The sequence below is a fragment of the Microcaecilia unicolor genome, chromosome 12 (assembly GCF_901765095.1).
Source record: "Microcaecilia unicolor chromosome 12, aMicUni1.1, whole genome shotgun sequence".
In the NCBI taxonomy this organism is placed as follows: domain Eukaryota; kingdom Metazoa; phylum Chordata; class Amphibia; order Gymnophiona; family Siphonopidae; genus Microcaecilia; species Microcaecilia unicolor.
Window position 1 is genome coordinate 48,236,385 of NC_044042.1, and position 18,781 is coordinate 48,255,165.

The 18,781-nt window shown below is 47.9% G+C and overlaps 1 protein-coding gene across 4 annotated transcripts in view; it reads left to right on the forward strand.

The window, feature by feature from the left end:
• SIDT2 (SID1 transmembrane family member 2) overlaps positions 1-18,781 on the forward strand; it is a 56,759-nt gene that overhangs the window by 16,826 nt on the left and 21,152 nt on the right. For 2 of the 4 annotated variants that reach the window (XM_030220565.1, XM_030220566.1), the window contains 3 exons: positions 5,736-5,807; positions 6,201-6,278; positions 18,185-18,253. In XM_030220565.1, coding sequence (XP_030076425.1) covers positions 5,736-5,807; positions 6,201-6,278; positions 18,185-18,253 — 219 coding nt within the window. Of the gene's footprint in view, positions 1-5,735; positions 5,808-6,200; positions 6,279-18,184; positions 18,254-18,781 lie in introns of those variants that run through there. The other 2 variants (XM_030220567.1, XM_030220568.1) reach the window with 2 other exon arrangements.

Genomic DNA, 18,781 nt, shown 5'->3' on the forward strand with positions numbered 1-18,781 from the left:
AGTGACAGTCTGAAAGGATGAGGGAGGGGTGGGCTAGGTGAGAAACAGAGAGGGCTGAGAGGATGAGGGACAGGGAGATATGCATGGTGATCAGAGGGTGACAAAGCAGTGAAATTTTATGGTTTTGTAATGGGCTAGAAAACCCAGATCTTTGAGTCCTGTCTGGTGGGTGTCAAAATATTTAATCATTTTTACTTCAAAGGTCTTGCTCCTGTATTGTTTTAAAGTTTCCTTTCAGTAGATAGATCTGGTGCTGCTTAGACAGTGGCTTTCCCCAAGTCTGCCTTAGTCAATATTTATGGACTTTTCCTCCAGGGATTTGTCCGAAGTTTTTTTTTTTTTTTTTAAATTCAGGTACACTAAGGAAAAATGACTTACCTGATTTTCTTTCCTTTTAATCAATCCAGAGACTTGTGGGTTATAACCATCTAGCAGCAGGTAGAGATGGACAGCATTAAACTGAACTCTGTCATATAGGACAGTATGCTCCTTGGTCAGTTAGTATTTCTTATAACAAAGCAGAAGCAAGAATTAGACAACATTTCTCCTTCCTCACAGCAATAAAACATAAACAGGATTACAACGGGAACAAGAACCCTAAACGGAGAAATCAAGTAAAAAAAACAGACAAAAGCACTGACGTAGGGTGGGACTCTGGATTCATCTGCTGTGATTAAAGGAAAGAAAATTATCTGATAAGACATAATTTTTCCGTCCTTGTCATCAAAGCAGATTAATCCAGAGACTTGTGGGATGTAGCTAAGTAGCCCTTAAACAGGGTGGGAACCAGAAACTCCCGTGGAGAGAGCCAATGCCCCAGAGGAAGTTCCTGATTTGGCCGACATACCCAGGCAATAGTGTCTTGAAAATGTATGCAAGGAGGACCACGTCACTGATCTATGTATTTAGTCAAGAGAATAAGCATGGGATTCTTCCCAAGAAGTCAACAGAGCTCTTGTGGAATGACCTTTGAGTTGCCAAAGGTGGTTGTTTACTAGAAAGAATATATGCCAAAGCTATAGCTTCCTTAATCCAGCGTACAGTAGTTGTCTTGGAGGCAACATTACCCTGGTTTTGTCCCGCCATGAAGATGAAGAAGTGGTCTGAGCGACGGAAGTCATTGATAACCTGAAGGTATAGGAGAAATACATGTCGGACATCCAGAAAATGCAGCAAATGAAAATCCTTTCCGTAATCCCCTTTCTGAAAAGATGGAAGCAACAACAGCTGATTCAGGTGAAAGGACAAGGTCATTTTAGGTAGAAAGGAAGCACTGCATCGGGAAAGCAGAAGAATGGATCTCTATAGGATTACGCTTGCAGTTAGGATATCCTACACACTGAGGATAATACCATCAGAAAAACTGATTTCAGGATGAAGTCTTTCAAAGAAGCTTTCTTGTGAGGCTCAAAGGGTGCCTTTTGTAGGGACCACAACACCAACAGATTCCTTTCCTGGCAAAGAGGTGGCTTCAAACTGTTGACCCCTTTCAAGCATGGTGGTAATAACCTCATCAGAGTAACCTTTCTTCCTCAACTTTGACCTATCAAGCCATGCTGTAAGACCAAAGTGGGATGCATTTTCCATTCTCTTGATTAAGAAGCCCCACTGAAATCAGAATCCGAAATGGCTTTTCCACTAGCAGTTGAATCAGGTCTGCATATCATGGCTGCCTAGACCAATCTAGATCATTAGACCCGAATGACAAAGAATTTTGTGGAGCACCATGCTGATCAGAAGCTAAGGTGGAAAGACATACCAAAGACCCACCTCTGTCCAAGGCTGGAGAAGAGCATCTAGACTTTCCGAACCATACTTTTTTATTTTTTTTTTTCTTCTTCTAATGAAGAACCAGGGAATTTTGGTGTTCCGATGAGTTGCCATGAGATCCAGAATCTGTGTGCTCCACCTCTGGATTATTATCTGGAAGACTGCTGACGACAGCTCCCACTCCCTTGGATCCAAGGAGTTCCTGCTGAGACAGTCTGCCTGAACATTTAAGGATCCCGCAGCGTGTGCTGCTGAAAGCTGGAGCAAATGCTTTTCAGCCCACTGAAGCAATAGATGAGACTTATTTGCTATAAAGCTCTTTGAGTGCCTCCTTGTCTGTTTATTTATGTAAGCTACTGCAGTCACATAGTCCGACAGAACATGGACAGGTTTGTTCTCCAGAAAAGGACGGAAGGCCAGAAAAGCCAAGCAAATCGTATTGAACTCCAACTGATGGATTGGCCAAAGAGACACTCTGTCTTGTTAGAGACCTTGATCATGGTGAAGGAGACGGTGACTCCCCAGCCCATTAAGCTTGCTTCCGTGTGAGCACCACTGTCTAAGACAGAGAGGCTTGTGGAACCCTTTTGAGGAGACTGCTCGATGTGGAGCCACCACAACATGCTGGACTTCGCCTGAGGAGACCAAAGGAGGTGAAGAATATAGCCCTGAAATTAGAGAGACTGCTGAAGTGGACACATGTGGGCCATGGCCCCATGGAACCACATCTAACATGGCTGCCATGGAGCCCAGGACTTGGAACATAATCCCATGTCTGAGGACATAGGAGTTGCATCAAGCGTCTGATCTGAATCTTGTCTCTCCTGTGATCCAGTAGAAACATTTTCCCTAAGGAAGTATCAAATTGAACTCCCGAGTACTCCAGACTCTGTGTGGATTCTAAGTGGCTCTTGAGAAGACTGATAACCCAACCAAGCAACTGAAAAAGAAGAATAACCCTGGAGGTCACCTACTAGCTCTCTTGGACTGAGGAGGCCTGGATCAACCAGTCATCCAAATAGGGTTTAACCCTGATGCATCTTTCCTCAGAAATGCTGCCACTGCTACTGTGACTTTGGAGAAGGTCCTAGGAGCTGTAGGGAGTCCAAAAGGCATGGCACAAAACTGAAAGTGCTGCCCTAGAACAGCAAAACAGAGGAAGCGGTGATGAGTGGGCCAGATTGGAATATTAAAGTAGGCTTCTTTGAGATCCAACGACATGAGAAACTCCCTTGACTGCATTGCTGCAATGACTTAGCACAAGGTTTCCATCCGGCATTGCCTCACTTTGAGAAACTGGTTGACTTTCTTGAGGCCGAGAACTGGATGAAAGGATCCTCCTTTCTTTGGAACCACAAAATAGATGGAGTAGCAACCATGTTCCCGTTCGTGATTGGGAACTAGAATCGCTGTTTCTTCTCTTGTAAGTTGTGAAGAGTAGAACAAATGGCCTGCTTTTTGAGCAAGGCTCTGCATGGGGACTCCTAGAAAAAATCTGCAATTTTTTTTTTTTTTTTTTGAGAGGAGAATTCTAACTTGTAATCTTCTCTGATAATATCCAGATCTTGGCCCACTCTTCATAAAACAGGATGAGTGTACCAGTACCCCATCAGTGTGAGGGGTGAGAAGCCAGAGAGGATATGGCGACCTGGGTAGATCACTTGTTAGAACCAAAGGAATGATTTTGCTGATACCGATCCCTCTGAAAGGAAGTGGAATGGCAAGGGCAGTATCACTTGGAGCCCTTTAGGTGAGGGCGTGGCTGATTATATCTGTAAGAACCCTTAGGCTTATCCTCTGGCAAACACTGTGATTTGGGGTCTCCTAAATCTTTGACTTTCTTCTGTAAATCCTTTCTAAAGAGGAGTTTTCCCCCTAAACTGGAGTTTTATAAGGTGCTGCTTGAATGCAGCTTCTACAGCCCACTGGCGAAGCCACAATAAATGTCTAGTCGTGATTGCTAAAGCCAATTGCTTGGCAGAGGCCCTGAGAAGATCATATAAAGAATCAGCCAAATAAGCCAAACCTATCTCGATATTGGGGAGCTCCTGAGAAACCTGAGAATCATTTCTATAGCGCTGAATGCATAAGAACTGCAGCCTGGAGCCTCAAGAGCGAGAGCAGAGACTTCAAAGGAGAGTTTTAAAGAAGACACTAATTTTTTGTCTTGAACATCTTTCAGAGCCATCCCCCCTTCCACAGCAAAGGTGATCTTTTTTTGTAATTGTGGCTACCAAAGAGTCCACCTTGGGTAATTTTAACTTCTCAAGCTTATACTGAGAGAATGGATGACTCAGGCTATGTCCCGCCTTTACCCTAATAAGACTGGCATCCGGAGTGGACTACTGAGCTGTAATCTGTTCCTGCACAGCTTCATAGACCAGGAAGGACTTATGGCTTTTTGATGCTAGCCATTTTAGAATTGGAGGAGGAGGAAGCCTGAGAGTCAGGGAAAGAAATATTAAGAACCTCTAGAGCCTTAGGGGCCCTTTTTACTAAGCCGTGTAAGCGTCTACGCGCGCCAAAATGGAGTTACTGCCTGGCTACCACGTGGCTCTTGCAGTAATTTCATTTTTGACGCGCGTAGGTCATTACCACGTGAGTCTTTACTGCTAGGTCAATGGCTGGCAGTAAGGTCTCAGACCCAAAATGGACGCGCAGCAATGTTGATTTTGCCACACGTCCATTCTCGGCAAAAATTTTTAAAAAAGGCCTTTTTTTTTTTTTACAGGCGTGCTGAAAAATGGATCGGCGCACGCCCAAAACCCATGCCTACACTACCACAAGCCATTTTTCAGTGCACCTTAGTAAAAGGACCCCTTAATGATGAAGGATGGTAATTTCTTCTTGTGGAAAACCCTAACTGCAATAGGGTAATCAGCTTCATTATTCAGTAATTCCTCCTCCTCAAGAGGTTTGGGAAATATAGAAGACAGATAAGCAGTTGAAACACCCTGAAAATGCAGGGGAAAGAGGAGAGCTGCAGAGCTGTTGTAAAAAGAAGAAAATCGCCTCCTCGTCGGCCCTTCCCTCACTGTGTCCCGCCCTCTGACATAACTTCCTATTTCCTCGAGGGCGGGACACAGTGAGGGAAGGGCCGACGAGGAGGCGATTTTCTTCTTTTTACAACAGCTCTGCAGATGCGAGGCGCCACGCTGGGGTGGACGGAGCTGGAACCTGGTTGGCAGGTGGGGACTGCGTCGGGGGGTGGGAGGCGGCGCCGGAACTTGGAAGGTGGGCGGGGGGTGCGCCATGTTGCCCTGCACCCAGGGGGGGTGCGCAGTGGCGATCCGCCCTGGGTGTCAGGCAACCACGGAATGCCACTGCAGGAGCTATAATAAAGATGAGACCAGGAGCTTGTGAGAGACTGTCCACTGCCTGCTGGAGATAGAAATATACTAACTGACTAAGGAGCATACAGTCCTATAAGACAGAGTTCAGTTTAGTGCTGTCTATCTCCATCTGCTGGTAGATGGTCATAACCCACAAGTCTCTGGATCTGCTTTGATGACAAGGAACTGCATTATTACATCCTCCTGCAGCATATTGCAGGCCTTAATTGTGACTTCATTGTGTTTCCCTAGCCCACTAGTTATTTTTCTTTGTGAAAGAGTAAACACCTGGTTTGCGTTTTACTGCATCCACTGGCTTATTATTTTATAGACCTCTGCTCCAAAGGTGTAAATATGTTTGTGTGTGTGTTCTCTATGCATGTATTTGTATTTTATAAAATGTGCATGTGTATCACAACTCTGCCTCTGGGAGGGACACCCCACCCTACATATATAAAAACTTTGTGCAGAAGAAGCTTACCCCCAAAGGATGCAAGTGTCGTTGTGAAAAGGGCTTCCTCTCCATATAAAACGCTTGGTTACCTGGAGGAAAATCCTTTTGAAAATTGATTTGATCCAATAATTAATAAGGATTGGTCTGAGTTTCTGTGGAATGTATTTTTTTCTGTTCAGGAAAGCATCTTGTGGCTCCTGGTCCCTTCTCCACTTCTCCGCATTACGATGTTTACACTTATGGCTCCATTGGTAAGTGGGGATAGAGGAGTGTGTCAGTTCTCCCCACTGATGCAGAGGGCAGGGTTCTACAATGCTTGGTCTGTATAGCATCCCTGAGACTCCTACCCTTGCTCTTTGGGTCTGGGTGTCTTTACAGCTCCGTCTCTTTCTTTGTCTCGTCCTCTCTCTCCACCTCCTCTTTTTGTGTGTGCGTGTCTCTCTTCTTTTCCTTCTCTCTTCGCCTGTCTTTCACCCTCTTTCTGTATCTGTGTGTGTGTCTCTATTGCTCTGCTTCTTTTTTCTTTCTCTTGGTCTATATCTCTTTCAGTCTCTTTTTCTCTCTTTCCTTCTGTGCAGTGCATCTACATTAGTTTTTGCTTTTTCCACCCCAGCCACTTTTGAGTTTTGTCTCTGTTTCCACAGAGAATGGTTGCTCTAGCAGCCCCGAGGCAGTCACAGACAGCCTAGTGTCTTCTGGAGACACAGCCTACAGCTATGCAGGTAAACTCTACTTCTTTTGAAAAAGTCACAAAATATAGCCTTTCAGAGCTACAGATATTAGAATTCCCCAATGGCCTATGTGAGACTCTGTTTTTATACTAATGTACTGGCCTGCAAAATCACCCACTCCTCCAGCCTTCCTGTGCCCTTGGGAAGACATTTCCTCCTCTTTGCAGATAGACAACATGCATATATGTCACAGACAGTATAAATATATGTGTTCTTACATGGCACAGGCCCTTTTAACTGTAGGGATACCAGACAGTGTGCAGAAACATCTGAGAGGAAACACATAGAAGGTGAAAAGAAATTTAATTGAGTTTATTCTTGAATTATAATTCCTAAGGGACCTCAGGAAAACCAAGTCAGTCATTAAATGGTCTGAAAATGCAGTGCAACTATGCTTTTTCAAGCATGACTCACATGGTTGCCAGCCCATAGTATATGATGCAGTGCAACTAAGCTTTTTGAACTATGACTCACATGGTTGCCAGCCCACAGATCTAGCATACGAAGAGAGAATTGTTGTCCCTAAAGTAATTTTTAATTTATATCAAAATCTCTTTTATTGGTGAATGGAAACAATTAACAATATTTCAACAAAGTAAACAAAAAGGTTTAGTATCACCATTTTTTAAGATTATAACAAAACATTTTCTCCCCCAACTAGACCCATCCCTCAAACCCCTAATACATAAAGTGGAGGAAATGGTATCTTATAGCCCTTCACCGGTCCAAAAATCATATTCCTAACTCTTACCCCAATATTTGAAGTAATTTTTAATTTAATATGCCATTGTATACAACTTAGCCAGTTACCTAGAACAAGGCTGTTTGCTTTATTTATGTTTTTTGTAAAGTTACCAATGATATACTTAGATTGCAAGCAGTCAAAATAATTCAGTGCTACAGTTTCATAATAATTCAGTGCTACAGTTTCATAATAAAATACGTTAAAACGTTGTAAAATAATACATAATATATTATCCACACCACATTTTTTTAGTAGAAGTCCCTTCCATCACAGTGAGTCCATGGAAAGGAGGGCTCTTATTCTACTAAGAGAACATCCTGCTGTGTTTTTTTGCTAGAAAGCAAGATGGCTAAACATTTTATGCAACAACATACGAACAGGAAAATGACAGAAAGTAGTTATTTTTCTAAATAGTTCTTTAAAACTGTTAGATACTGCTGTTCGCTCTGGGATACATCAAGAGCTTGAAAGTAGGTTTTATAAATATAAAAATGTTTGTTTCCATATCATCAAGCTGATCAATCCATAGACTGGTGGGTTGTGTCCATCTACCAGCAGGTGGAGATAGAGAGCAAACTTTTGCCTCCCTATATGTGGTCATGTGCTGCCGGAAACTCCTCAGTATGTTCTCTATCTCAGCAGGTGGTGGTCACACACAGCAGCAGCTCTGGCTAGGCCTCCAAGCCTAATCCTTAGGTTTTGTTGAGGCCTGGGGTTGAGGGCTCTTTTGAGCAAGTGCAAACCTGGTGGTGCCAGGTCCCTCCTTTTCTCCCCCCTCCCGCTGGCTCCGTTTAAAAAAAAAAAAAAAAAAAAAAAATTTTAAACGTCTTTAAAGGCGTTTAATTCGACGTTTCTTTAAACGTTCATTGCAGCTACTCACTGGGATACCAGTTCGTTACAGCTCGGAGCGGCAAGCAGGTAATTTTACCTTTTTATAGCGGGCAGGGGGTTCCCCGATTCTTCTCCTCGTGGCATATGGCGTCGGAGGGCGAGGGCGCAAAGGGTCGCTCCCCGGATCGCTGGAGCGCTTCTAGAGGGGATGCGGGGGTTTTACAACCTGATTCGCCCTTGATGGGTGACAGTTTAGTGACCGATGAATGTCCCGGTCGTTCCTCTGGCGTGGCGGTTTTTTCCCGCCATAAACGCCCATCCCCCGCTCCTCGCCTCCGCCATCTTGGCCGGCCACGCGGCTCGGACGGCTTCTTCGTGGGCCGCCCTTGAGGTTGGAGACATTAATGCCATGAACGCCCTTAATTTGGGCGACGGCACAAGCGGCTAAAGTTAAGCGCCGTTCTTCCCGCGCGGCTCCTTCGCGGAGTTTCGCGCCGGACGCCATTTTGGATGCGCAGCATGTCTCTCCCCCGCTATTGCGAGCGCCGGTTGAGAGTGCGTCTAGGGCTGTTGCCCAGGCTGCGGAAGTGCACAGTCTGGGGGGTTTCTCCCCCGAGTTTGTTTTGCTGCTGCATCAGGCTTTCCTCATGCAAAACGCTGCCCCTGCTCCCTCTTCTGATAAAGAGGTTGAGGTTCCCAGAGGTAAACGCCCTCGGGTTGATTTCCAGGCCTTGGAGGACTTTGTCTCCTCCAATGTAGATGAGGGCAGCGTGTCTGAGGTCTCCCAACGGTCCTTTGCGGATTCCTTGGAGGAGATAGATCCCCGCTCGGATGGAGCGGATGACCCCTCTGCAGCGCGGCTTTTTAGCCCAGAGGATTTGCCCAACCTGTTTTTACAGGCCATGGACACTTTGAAGATTTCCTCTCCGGAGGACGTCTCTCCCTCAGCCCCTGTTGGCTCTGCCATTATGCTGGGGACGAAGCGCCCGCCTAGATCCTTCCACGTGCATGATGCCAAGCACACCTTAATTGCGGCTCAATGGGATGTCCCGGAAACGAGCCTTAAAGTGGCTAGGGCTATGTCCCGCCTCTATCCTTTGGCTGTGAGTGAACGTGAGGCCTATCTGTGGCCTACCGTGGATTCTTTAATCACTGCGGTGACTAAGAAAACGGCGTTGCCGGTGGAAGGTGGCACGGCCCTAAAGGACGCCCAAGACAGAAGATTGGAGGCGGCCTTAAGGTCGTCCTTTGAGGCGGCTGCTTTAAGTTTGCAGGCCTCAGTTTGCGGCTCCTATGTGGCCAGGGCGTGCCTGACTATGGTGCAGCGGGCTTCCCCCTCGGATCTTTCCTTGAGGGCTGATTGGCCGGCCCTGGAATCGGGCTTAGCCTATTTGGCAGACTTGCTGTATGATGTCTTGAGAGCCTCAGCTAAAGGCATGGCTCAGACAGTCTCTGCGCGGCGGTGGCTTTGGCTGAAACATTGGTCTGCTGACCACGCCTCTAAATCCCGCCTGGCTAGATTGCCTTTTAAAGGCAAGCTGCTCTTTGGGGTCGAGCTGGACAAAATCGTGACCGATCTCGGCACGTCTAAGGGCAAGAAATTACCAGAGGTCAGGGCTCGGGCTAGTACTCGTCCCGGTACCTCCAGAGGACGGTTGCTGGAAGCCCGTCGGTACCGCCCGGGCAAGTCGGGTTCCTCTGCCCCCTCTTCCTTCAAGAGGAATTTCTCCCCCAAGCAGCATTCCTTTCGCAGAGACCGCCGTCCCGGAGGTGCTCCCTCCGGTCCTCCCCCAGGGTCTCGTACCCAATGACGGGGCCTTGGTCCACGCCCCAGTGCAGATTGGAGGACGGCTGTCCTCGTTTCTGGGCGAGTGGACCACTATAACTTCAGACGCGTGGGTGCTGGAAGTCATCAGAGACGGCTACAAGCTAGAGTTCTGCCAACCCTTAAGAGACGGGTTTGTACTCTCTCCCTGCAAGTCTCCGGTCAAGCTGTGGCAGTGCAGCAGACCTTGGACAACCTGATCCGCCTGGGTGCGGTCGTTCCGGTGCCAAAAAATCAGATTGGCAAGGGACGTTACTCCATTTACTTTGTGGTTCCAAAGAAAGGAGGTTCTGTCCGGCCTATCCTCGACCTCAAAGGGGTCAATCGGGCCTGGAAAGTGAGGCACTTTCGCATGGAGACTCTCCGCTCTGTTATAGCGGCAGTGAAGGCAGGAGAGTTCTTGGCTTCCTTGGACATCAAGGAAGCGTACCTGCATATTCCCATCTGGCCTCCTCTCCAACGCTTTCTGCGTTTTACAGTCCTGAGACGACACTTCCAGTTCAGAGCCCTCCCTTTCGGGTTGGCTACTGCTCCGCGGACCTTCTCCAAAGTAATGGGGGTCATAGCGGCCTTCCTGCTAAAGGAAGGAGTACAAGTCCATCCTTATCTGGACGACTGGTTGATCCGAGCCCCCTCTTATACAGAGTGCGGCAAAGCTATGGACCGGGTAGTTGCTCTTGTGAGCTCCCTGGGATGGATCATCAACTGGAAGAAGAGCCAGCTGCGCCCGACTCAGTCCCTGGAGTATCTGGGAGTTCGATTCGACACCCAAGTGGGCAGAGTGTTCCTGCCAGACAATCGGATTGTCAAGATTCAGGCTCAGGTGGACTAGTTCCTAGTAGCCTCTCCTATTCGGGCTTGGGACTACGTGCAGCTGTTGGGCTCTATGACGGCCACGATGGAAGTGGTGCCCTGGGCCAGGGCTCATATGAGACCACTACAGCTATCTCTGCTGCTGCGCTGGACTCCGATGTCGGAGGATTATGCTGTGCGCCTTCCCGTGGACCCAGCAGTGCGCAAGGCGCTGAGCTGGTGGACGCAGACAGACAAGTTGTCTGCAGGATTGCCTCTGGTGACCCCGGAGTGGATTGTCGTCACGACAGACGCCTCTTTGATGGGCTGGGGAGCCCACTGCTTGGGAAGGACAGCGCAGGGGCTCTAGTCTCCTGCAGAGGCAAGTGGTCTATCAACCTCCTGGAACTCAGAGCCATTCGGTTGGTGTTATTGGAGTTCATCCCGGTACTGGTGTTGTAGCCTGTACGGGTCCTGTCGGACAATGCCACGGCTGTGGCCTATATCAACCGCCAGGGAGGTACCAAGAGCGCCCCTCTAGCCAAGGAGGCTATGAGTCTTTGCCAGTGGGCGGAAGCGAACCTGGAGCAGCTTTCAGCGGCCCACATTGCCGGAGTCATGAATGTCAAGGCGGACTTTCTCAGTCGCCATACCTTGGAGCCCGGAGAGTGGCAACTATCTGCTCAGGCGTTCTTGGACATCACGAAGCGCTGGGGCCAGCCGAGCCTAGATCTGATGGCGTCATCGGCCAATTGCCAAGTGCCGCGCTTTTTCAGCAGAGGACGGGACCCTCGATCCCTGGGAGTAGATGCTCTTCTCCAACAGTGGCCGACACAAGAGCTCCTCTATGTGTTCCCGCCCTGGCCCATGTTGGGCAGGGTGCTAGACCGGGTGGCAAAGCATCGGATTGGCCCAGACGTCCCTGGTATGCGGACTTGATCAGGCTCTCAGTCAACGATCCTCTGCGGCTGTCAGTGGAGCAGGGCCTGTTACATCAGGGTCCCGTGGTGATGGAGGATCCCTCTCCCTTTGGTCTTACGGCCTGGCTATTGAGCGGCAGCGTCTGAGGAAGAAGGGCTTCTCAGACAAGGTCATCGCCACTATGCTGAGAGCGAGGAAGCGCTCTACTTCTACTGCTTACGCCAGGGTTTGGCGTATCTTTGCAGCATGGTGTGAAGCAGGCTCACTTTCTCCCTTCACTGCTCCAATTTCTTCAGTGTTGGCGTTCCTGCAAGAAGGTCTGGAGAAAGGCCTGTCGCTCAGTTCCCTTAAAGTCCAGGTAGCGGCTCTGGCTTGCTTCAGGGGCCGCCTGAAGGGTGCTTCCCTGGCTTCGCAGCCAGATGTGGTGCGCTTTCTCAAGGGAGTTAATCACCTGCGCCCTCCTCTGCACTCAGTGGTGCCTGCGTGGAATCTCAACCTGGTGCTAAGAGCATTGCAGAAGCCGCCTTTTGAACCCTTGTCGAGGGCATCTCTGAAAGACCTGACGTTGAAAGCAGTCTTTTTGGTGGCTATCACTTCAGCCAGAAGAGTTTCCGAGCTCCAGGCGCTCTCATGTCGAGAGCCTTTTCTGCAGTTCACTGAGGCAGGAGTGACTATTCGCACAGTGCCTTCCTTCCTGCCCAAGATTGTTTCTCGCTTCCATGTGAATCAGCAGCTCTGTCTCCCTTCCTTTCGTAGGGAGGACTACCCAGAGGAGTACTCTGCTCTTAAATATCTGGATGTGAGACGAGTCATCTTCAGATACTTGGAAGTGACCAATGATTTCCGGAAATCGGATCATCTGTTTGTCCTGTTTGCAGGTCCTCGTAAGGGTCTGCAGGCTGCTAAGCCTACAGTGGCAAGATGGGTCAAGGAAGCCATTGCAGCGGCTTATGTGGCCGCGGGGAAGGTGCCGCCTATCCAGCTGAAGGCTCACTCCACGAGAGCTCAGGCGGCCTCGATGGCAGAGGCCGGATCCGTCTCCTTGGAAGAGATATGCAAGGCGGCAACTTGGGCTTCGGCTCATACATTCTCCAGGCATTACCGTTTGACTGTGGCTGCACGGGCGGAGGCCCTGTTTGGAGCTTCAGTGTTGAGGTCAGGGATTTCAATGTCCCGCCCTGGGTGAGTACTGCTTCGGTACATCCCACCAGTCTATGGATTGATCAGCTTGATGATATGGAAGGTAAAATTATGTATAATCATACCTGATAATTTTCTTTCCATTAATCATAGCTGATCAATCCATAGCCCCTCCCAGATATCTGTTCTGTTTTTATTCTGGTTGCATTTCAGGTTCAAGTTTAGTCTTCAGTTATTTCAGAAAGACTTCGTGTTCAAGTTCTTTCACTTGGATTCTTCAAGAGTTGAGACGAGTTTGTGTTACAGTGAGCTGCTGCATTCCTCTCCCCTCCGTTTTACGGGGCTGGATTGAGACATAAATTCTGCCGGCACTCCCTCCCGCTTCGTGCGGCTGTAGGGCAGCTTTGTACCCCTCCCGCTTCGGCGGTGTTAGGGTCAGTCAGCTCCTCCCGCGGTTGCGGTTGCAGGATAAGCCAGATCCCCCCGCATCGGCGGGTGTGGTGTCCCTCCCCCGCTCCGCGGGGATGAGCTGGACGGATTCCCCTCCCCCACTTGTGTGGGGATGAGCTGGGTTAATTCCCCTCCCCCGTTTCGGCGGTGGTGAGCTGGGCAGAGTGTCCCTTCGTGGGTGTAATTCTCTAAGTGCTGAGTCCTGCGGATGGAGCTTTGATATCGACATACTGAGGAGTTTCCGGCAGCACATGACCACATATAGGGAGGCAAAAGTTTGCTCTCTATCTCCACCTGCTGGTAGATGGACACAACCCACCAGTCTATGGATTGATCAGCTATGATTAATGGAAAGAAAATTATCAGGTATGATTATACATAATTTTACCTTCCTCTGAGATCTGCCTAAGAATAATTTTAAATAAAGATGTATATAATTTCTTAAGATTACTGGATAGGAGCCAACTTTTCACCATGGCTGAAGGTGCTAAACTCAACCAAACTTACCCCCTCCTGGACACAGTGACTGAGTTTGCTCAGTAATTGTTACTGCAAACCACTTTAATATCTTGTGCAAGGTGACAGAATACATGAATGAATCAAATCAGTATTGGAGGTGCTCAAGTACCCACAGACACCAATGCCACAAGGAAACAGTTTAGCAAACTTCCCTCTGTAATGTCACCATATACACCAGTTACACTCAATGCTTTCATCCCTTTCTTCAGAAAATGAGTGGGAGGAGACGTGACTTGTGGAGCTTACTTTAATTATCACAGTCACGAAACACCTAGAGTCCACCTGGGGGTTTAACCCTACGGCCACCTAAAGGGTCTGTCCCAGCACTGCTCAGGTCCGCCACCATCTGCGCATATGCTGTACACTGGCATACCCTTCTACCCACCTTCAGGGTCCCACTTGTCTCTGGGCAAGTCTTCCACATGCAATTTATTTTCTCAGTGGTTTCTAAGGACGCTGGGGCCACAATCCCAGGGGTCCCACGGTTCCTAGAAAGCACCCACAGACCAAAACACAAACCACCAGGATTCTTGGTTGGTCCAGGACAGCAGAGTCAATAAACTAATAAGGTTTATTGTCAGGAAACTGAACAGTGAATGGTAAGAGGAAACAAATGATGAAAATATAATAACAGTAACAGGTAAATCAAACAGGTATCAATATTAAAACTAACTAAACATTTGTTTACTACCTGAGTAGTACCTGGGGAGTTCAGGTTATAAACTGTTACTGCTCGCAGGGCCTCAGAAGATACCTTTCTGTCTCCTCTCCTTATCTGAGACTAAAGATTACTTCACAGCTAGGCAGGAAAAGCTGTAACTTCTGTATCAGCTTTACAAAAAAAAAAGACAGTCACCATCTGCTGGCCAAACTAGAGAAATGCACTTCATGAAATAATACAGTTCAGTTTCACTACAATCATATTAAACCCACTTCGCCACACTCGCTTCCATCCTGTGTAGTCTCTGTCAGGGGTTTCATCTAATGTGACAGTACTTCAGAAACATGGATAAAAGAGGATGGTTTACACCAGATTATTTATTTATTTATTTTTTGGCCAGGTTATAGGTTATAACTTCAGCAACTGAAGTACTAAATAGAGAGTTGCACGGGGACAGAAATCTAACCCGTCCCCATGAGAATCTAACCCAACCCCGTCACAAGTATCTCCTCCATTCCCACCCAGCCCCACCCCCATTGCACCGCTGCACCCCCACCGCCCAGAAAGCTAGATTCTATAAATAGTGGTAAAAGTAACAAATGCATTTTCTTCCATACTCTGCTAATTAAAAAAAACATTTTAAATGCACATTTTCAAAAAAGGCAAACATCCATGAGTAGCATGTCCCCCTCTTCTCTCTCCATCCCCTTCTATTCCATGTGCTTGAAGTCTTGGCAGCCATTTTAATGAAACAGCTGCAGTGAGAGGATTGGCAGCAGCAGGCAGGAAAGAGTGGGGATTTTTCCTGCACCACTAGACCACCAGATTGTACAGAGGTATGCTCAGGGTGGACACCCAGGGCTGGAGGGGAGACATCACTCAACTTGCCTACTCTTCTGCAGGATCCCTGCAGGGCTTGGATCCATCCCCATGGGGTCCCTGCAGACCTGGGTCTGTCCCTGCAGGATCCCTGCGAGCCTTGTTCCCATGTAGCTGTCTAGTGCTAAAACTTAGGGCTGCATTTCGCTTAAAAAATTTTATTGCGATTAATTGCGCAGCATAACTACCAGCCCATATGGGGGGAGGGCACAGGGATGGACTAGGGGGAGGCACGCATTTCCCATCCCCTACAGTTGATATATGTCAAAGAAATCCACTGCCAAAGCAGCCCCCTTCCTCCTTGTACTTCCTCAGGAGAAAGGAAGTCAGCAGGGTGCCTCCAGCTGCTGATGCCGGCACTCTCCGAGCACGTTCAGTTCATGCACAAACTGAGCATGCTTGGGGAGTGCAAGTGTTTGTGGCTGGAGGCACCCCGCTGACTTCCTTTCTCCTGAGGCAGTACAAGGAGGAAGGGAGGTGACTCAGGCAGTGGATTTCTTCGACTGGCAGGTCTTCAGCTACCCCACCAGCCATTGAACAGATACTGGACCTTTGGAGGGGGCCTTCACTCATTCTCATTCTTTCTCACCCCCCCCCCCCCCCCGCGCCTTCACCCATTCTCTTTTTCTGTGCCCCCCTGCACCTCCACCCATTCATTCTCTCTCTCTATGTGCCCACCTGCGCCGTTCCCCTGCCATCACCCATTCTCTTTCTTTTTCCCCCTGCCATCACCCATTCTGTCTTTCTCTCTGCCCCCCTTCGCTTTCATCCATTCTCTCTCTATGTGCCTTCACCAGTATTCTTTCACTCTCTCTGTCTCTGTGCCCCCCCGCACCTTCACCCGTTCTTTTTATGTGCCCACCTGCACCTTCACCCATTCTCTCTCTCTGCTCCCGCCATCACCCATTCTCTTTCTGTGCCCCTTCTGTGCCTTCACTCATTCTCTCATGTGCCCCCTGCCTTCACCCATTCTCTTGTGTCACTCTGCCATCCTCTCTCTGTATATGCCCCCCCCCCCCCACGCCATCACCCCTTCTCTTTCATGGTCCCCCTACCTTCACCCGTTCTCTCTCTCTCTCTCTCTCTCTCTCTCATGTGCTCCCCTGCCATCACCCGTCCATTCTCTCTCTCATGTGCTGCCCTGCCATCACCCGTTCTCACAGTCGGTCCAGGATTTCTCATTCCTGGTTTACCTTTTGATTTTCAGTAAGTCTTCGCCCTGCAGTGGCAGACGGAATATAAACACTGCCTCAGCCTTCACCGGGCCTTTGACCCGTCCCACCCCCTTCTGAAAACAGGAAGTTGGGTCAGAGGGAAAGGACCGGTGCAGACCAAGGCAGTGTTTCAATCCGGCTACCGCTGCAGGACAAAGATTTACTGAAAATCCAAAGGTAAACCTGGAGGGGAGAGGAGAAAGAGCTGCCGGCGGTCTGGGAGGAGAGGGAGAGAGGCTGGACCGACAGTGCAGGCGGAGGAGGGAGGGTGGTTAATTATTAATCATGATTACATTTTTTAATCTTGATTTATAACTCGGTAGTTGTGGCGTTAATTGTGATTAACATGTAGCCCTACTAAAAATATTAACAGCAGTAACATATAGAACCCAAATTATTCATTCCAGTCATTAGATTGCTTTATCTCCCTGGTGGTTTGCTTATACTGAGGGGTCCCATTTCTTGACCTGACTTCTTCGCTGGGGTTTTCCATGTGGTCTCCTTGACCACCAGTCATTCTAGCCATGTATCCCTTATACCTCTCCTCCCTCCTACCCCCTCTACCCATCCCCCTCTCCTTCCCACAGAAGTACCTCTAATATATAAAGCCCGTTCTTCTCCTTTTGGGAGAACCTCCTGTTCTGTCATTTTGTTCTCCCTCCACCTCTCCAGAGGTTCTTGCATGTCTCTGAGTAAACTTAAGACCATAACTGCTTACAGTTCATGCTTATAGCCTTATAATACATTTTGTGCACCTGTACCTTGAAGGTAGTCATCCTATCCCTCCAGCTTAGACATTTTCAAGAAGCTGACGCAAGGGTGCAAAAGCGAGGGGGGATTTGTTCTTGTCCCAATCCCCCCCACTGGATCACTAGGGATCGGAGGTAGGCCTGGAGGGGAGGGCTATCAAGACCGCAGAGGTTGGGGGGGGGGGGAGGGAACAGGAGGAGGGGCTCTTTCAGCAGCCTGGAGGGGGCTCAGAGCTCTTAAAAAGGGTTTGGAAAGTTCTGTGAGTCCCGGCTGATATTCAGCCATATAAGCTCCAGAGGCCACCCTGACTGAAATTAGCCCCCAATATTCAGTGCCGGTGCCTGGACATGGCCTGGCACTGAATATTGGGGGCTAATTCTGCCCACAGCTCTTAGCATTTAAAAAAACACTGCTGCGGCTGAATATCTTCCCCTTATTTTTGTCTCCCTGGACCAAGGGTGTGTACTTTAAAAATTCACTTTTTCAGGAGATTGAGCTCACTTGGTTCCTGATTGTCATGTGTCTCCTTTGCTAGTTGTTTTAACATTCACTGGCATATCTGCACACAGCAGAGTTTGGCTATGCAAGTGCTTCTGCTAAAATTTGAGATTTAACACTTATAGAGAATTCTGACACACTGGGATTTGCCCTCCGTCTTTAGACAGTCCTCTACGGTAGGCCTTGTTGAATCTTTAATGTGAATCCAAGTTCTTGTACACACACACATCACACATATACATTCATACACTCACTTCATTAAGACTGAAGGACTCTAGTTATTACTGCCTCTTATGCTTTGCTTTGTTTTGGTGTCAAGACTGGTCCTGTAATGCCCTGCATTTCATTCTGTCAGAATGCAGTGTGTACCATTACCATGCTGTCTTGACCTGCTAGAATGAGATCAGAGAATTACATGGGGTTTTTTTTTTCCCTGTGGTTTATTCACTACAGATCTACACAGGGTTAGTGCCCATTTTTATTCTGTATTGTCCTTCCTGCTAGATAAAGATATTTTGCAATATGAAGAGACAGCTGTGGCATAGTCCTGAGTGACCACTGTGAGCAGCTGGGCTGGTGTTCAGGGACACTCCTTAGGACCCTTGTGATTCTGGTGGAGAAGTTCCTCTATCTGTCTGCCTGACTGTCACTGACTTGTATTTTCCTCTCAAGAACAGGACCAGTTCAAACGAAGATTCCTCTGCAATTCACAGATGAAGCCCCCTCTGTGTATTAATATGGGTACAAGGCAAACATCTCTCACAGAAATTAAATCTACTGAAATCTGAGCTGTTGTAATTCACATAAAATGAACTGAGCAAAGAATACAATCCATGCTGGGCTTTTCCTCATCCTTCCCACCAGCATGGATGTGTAACCATTCATTTTCAAGCACTTGTAATTCCATAAGCTGCAAGTAATTTTGCAAATACAAATTACAATGTGTGTTTTCCCCAGAGGGCAGGGCACCTGCAGTGTCCATTATATAGAGCTCCATGTTGTTACAAGCAGGAGCTAGATTATGCTGGGTAATTCTGGACAGTAAGAAACAATCTCATTGGTTCTGCCTAGTCATGTGACAAAGCCTACACCACAAGGTACTAGAAGATTAGGGGGCTCATTTTCAAACCACTTGAACTTACAAAGTTCCATAGGTTACTATGGGGCTCATTTTTGAAAGAGAAAAAGTCTTAAAAACTGGTATAAAGCAGCAATTGGACATTTTTCACACAAAAATGTCCACATCAGTATTTTCAAAACCTGTTTTAT